This window comes from Lucilia cuprina, chromosome 5 (genome assembly GCF_022045245.1).
Source record: "Lucilia cuprina isolate Lc7/37 chromosome 5, ASM2204524v1, whole genome shotgun sequence".
Taxonomy (NCBI): domain Eukaryota; kingdom Metazoa; phylum Arthropoda; class Insecta; order Diptera; family Calliphoridae; genus Lucilia; species Lucilia cuprina.
The window spans coordinates 27390153-27392652 of record NC_060953.1 but is presented as its reverse complement, the minus strand read 5'-3'; the positions used below and the strand labels follow the sequence as shown (position 1 = coordinate 27392652).

Sequence of the window (2500 nt, the reverse complement as noted above, 5' to 3'; positions counted from 1 at the left end):
AACTCAACAAAACTGTATGTAGTAAACGCAATGTAGTAAAGATATAAACACATTCGAGCTAATACGGATACATTTAATGTAATGACTCTGATTTGAGATATTTGTAAAAACATTTAATATCTACTTCTTATTTTCTTATTTTATTTTTCGGCCTAACAATAAGATAAGTAAATATTATTTAATATAACAAAACTCACCTGTACACACATATTTGCGTGGCACATCAGTCTACCGTTTTCGAATCGCCAAGTTTGTGTAGTGACTCTTTGGTTATTTTGCGGTCGTACAACGAGCTTTGTATAGTCAGTGGGATTTGGTGGTTTTTCAAGATCTAAAACTAGGCGAGGGGTTTGATGTGTCGATTTTGAATATTCTGTCGGAGGAGACGAACCCTCATGTTCTAGTTGGCCATAAGAATTCATTAGCCATAGTTGAGAGCGGTCACCTGTGCACTTCTTTGTTATTATTACTCGCTTGTCTTTAACGCCTAGAACCAATTGTTGGCCTTCAATTCCTTCATTTTTGTTATCACAATCAGATGGAACTATTTGAAAAGTTTCCTTAAAAGCTATATATATGAAATTTGCGTATGTAATGCTTTTAGTAGCACCGCTTTTGTTGATAGAGTATTCAATAAAATTTCCCCCAGGAGCTTCTAATAACAAAGATTGTGGACCTATGGGATCATCTAACACATATGCCAACGATGACTGTGGCTTTGCAGTAGTTCTCCATTGTGATTCGATACCTTTTTGATAAAAATAAATTGGAACTTCCGAATAATTATCAATCCTTATTGGTGGTGGTAACGTACTAGCATCCGTAAAGTGCAAAAGATATGTTCCGCCATGCAGTATAACTTCCAGTCGTAAAAATATCATTTCACCTAATTCATTTCTAACATTTATGTAAAGGCTTTTAGCTTCATTTACCGGCAAACCACTGGACCAATGGGAAAAGTCTTCACCTGCTACTCGTACACATAACAATGGTTCCTGCTCACAATTTGGCCAATGAAAAGGAAAATTGCATCCTGGTAGGGCAATTATGACCTTATCAGATGAAGTTTTTTTCTGAAATAAAATTGTCGACATTTGTTTGATATTAAATTCATATATACATATGGACAGATTCGTTTCAAGTGACTAGAGTTTCCAAATTCCCAGTAATCTAGAATAAAAAAGTCGGAAATTTGGAAATTAAATTATTTTAGAATAATCTGTAGTACAATTTTTTTCCAAAATCTAATGTAGTTACTTTCGATGAGTATTTAAATATTATATTTTCGTTTTGAAAGCTTTAAAATAACTCGCGATTGTTTATACATCTTTCTACGTTCCTGATGTCCCGAAATTCGTTTCGTAAGAGCATTGTTACGGGAATTTGCCCGAGCGCCCAGTTTTTATAAGATTGTGAACAACAAATATAAAATTCAATAATTCAATTTTATTTATAATTTTACATCTCTATGTTGAAATTCCTAAGTACATATAATAGATAAGTAAATATATTAGATTTTCGTTAAATACAAATTACTTAATATACATACTTTTTAGTATAAAAACAAAGCGCGACAAAATGAAATAAGTTATTTTTTACAAAGTGACTTTTTGTTAGAAAATTAATTAGCGGGATTTCAATTCAATTTCACGAGTAGGAGTAGGATATAACTCTGTTTTGGTATAATAGCCGGATTATTAAGTCCACATGGAACGTTGGCGTAATCTATACGACTGTTAATACGTAAAACTTCATCGCCATCCAAATAAGCAGATAACTTATAGAGGGGGCTACTTTTGCTAATTTTGCTGTTACATTTAAATGCCTTTATTTCGTCCATATACACCTCCATTTGAGCTTGCTTTAGAAGAACCACTTCTGCCATTTTAATTTCCTCTTGTGACAGTGTATTTGGATTTTTCTTGTTTTTAAGTTTATTCACATAATGAATTACATAGGCTACGGCCCTAAGGGCTCTATTCCATTGTGAAATCCGTTTAATTTCAATTAGATAATTAAATTCTCTTACAAAATGTATGTGTTGTTTAAGTTCACAATGGATGTCAACGTTTATACTATCGTTTAGAGGCCACGAGTTTTGATTTTGTTTCAAAAACTCAGGGCCATTTTGCCAACGACTGCCTTTTGACAAATTAGGTCCGCTTTTGGACCACTTTGTTGCTTCGTCTGCTACATTTAATTTACCTGAAATCCATCGCCATTCATCCAACTCAGTTGTATCGATAATTTCACTTACACGAAAGCCACGAACTGGTGATATTTTCTTTAGGCTAAGGACGGTTTTTGAGTCCGACCAAAATACCATTCGACTGATGTTTATTGTCATACTTTTTACGATACTATTAGCAAATCGCGACGCAATAACTGCGGGCATTAATTCTAAACGGGGAATAGAAGTTACCTTTAGAGGAGCCACTCTAGTTTTCGACCCGACTAGGGACACAACCACATTAATGCCGTTCGAAATCCTTAAATAGGA

At 34.0% G+C, this 2500-nt stretch overlaps 1 protein-coding gene across 1 annotated transcript in view; it reads right to left on the bottom strand.

Annotated features, from left to right (window-relative positions):
* LOC111679326 (vacuolar protein sorting-associated protein 13D) overlaps positions 1 to 2500 on the bottom strand; it is a 476071-nt gene that overhangs the window by 27097 nt on the left and 446474 nt on the right. The window contains exon 11 of the mRNA XM_046952421.1: positions 198 to 1073. Coding sequence (XP_046808377.1) covers positions 198 to 1073 — 876 coding nt within the window. The remainder of the gene's footprint in view (positions 1 to 197; positions 1074 to 2500) is intronic.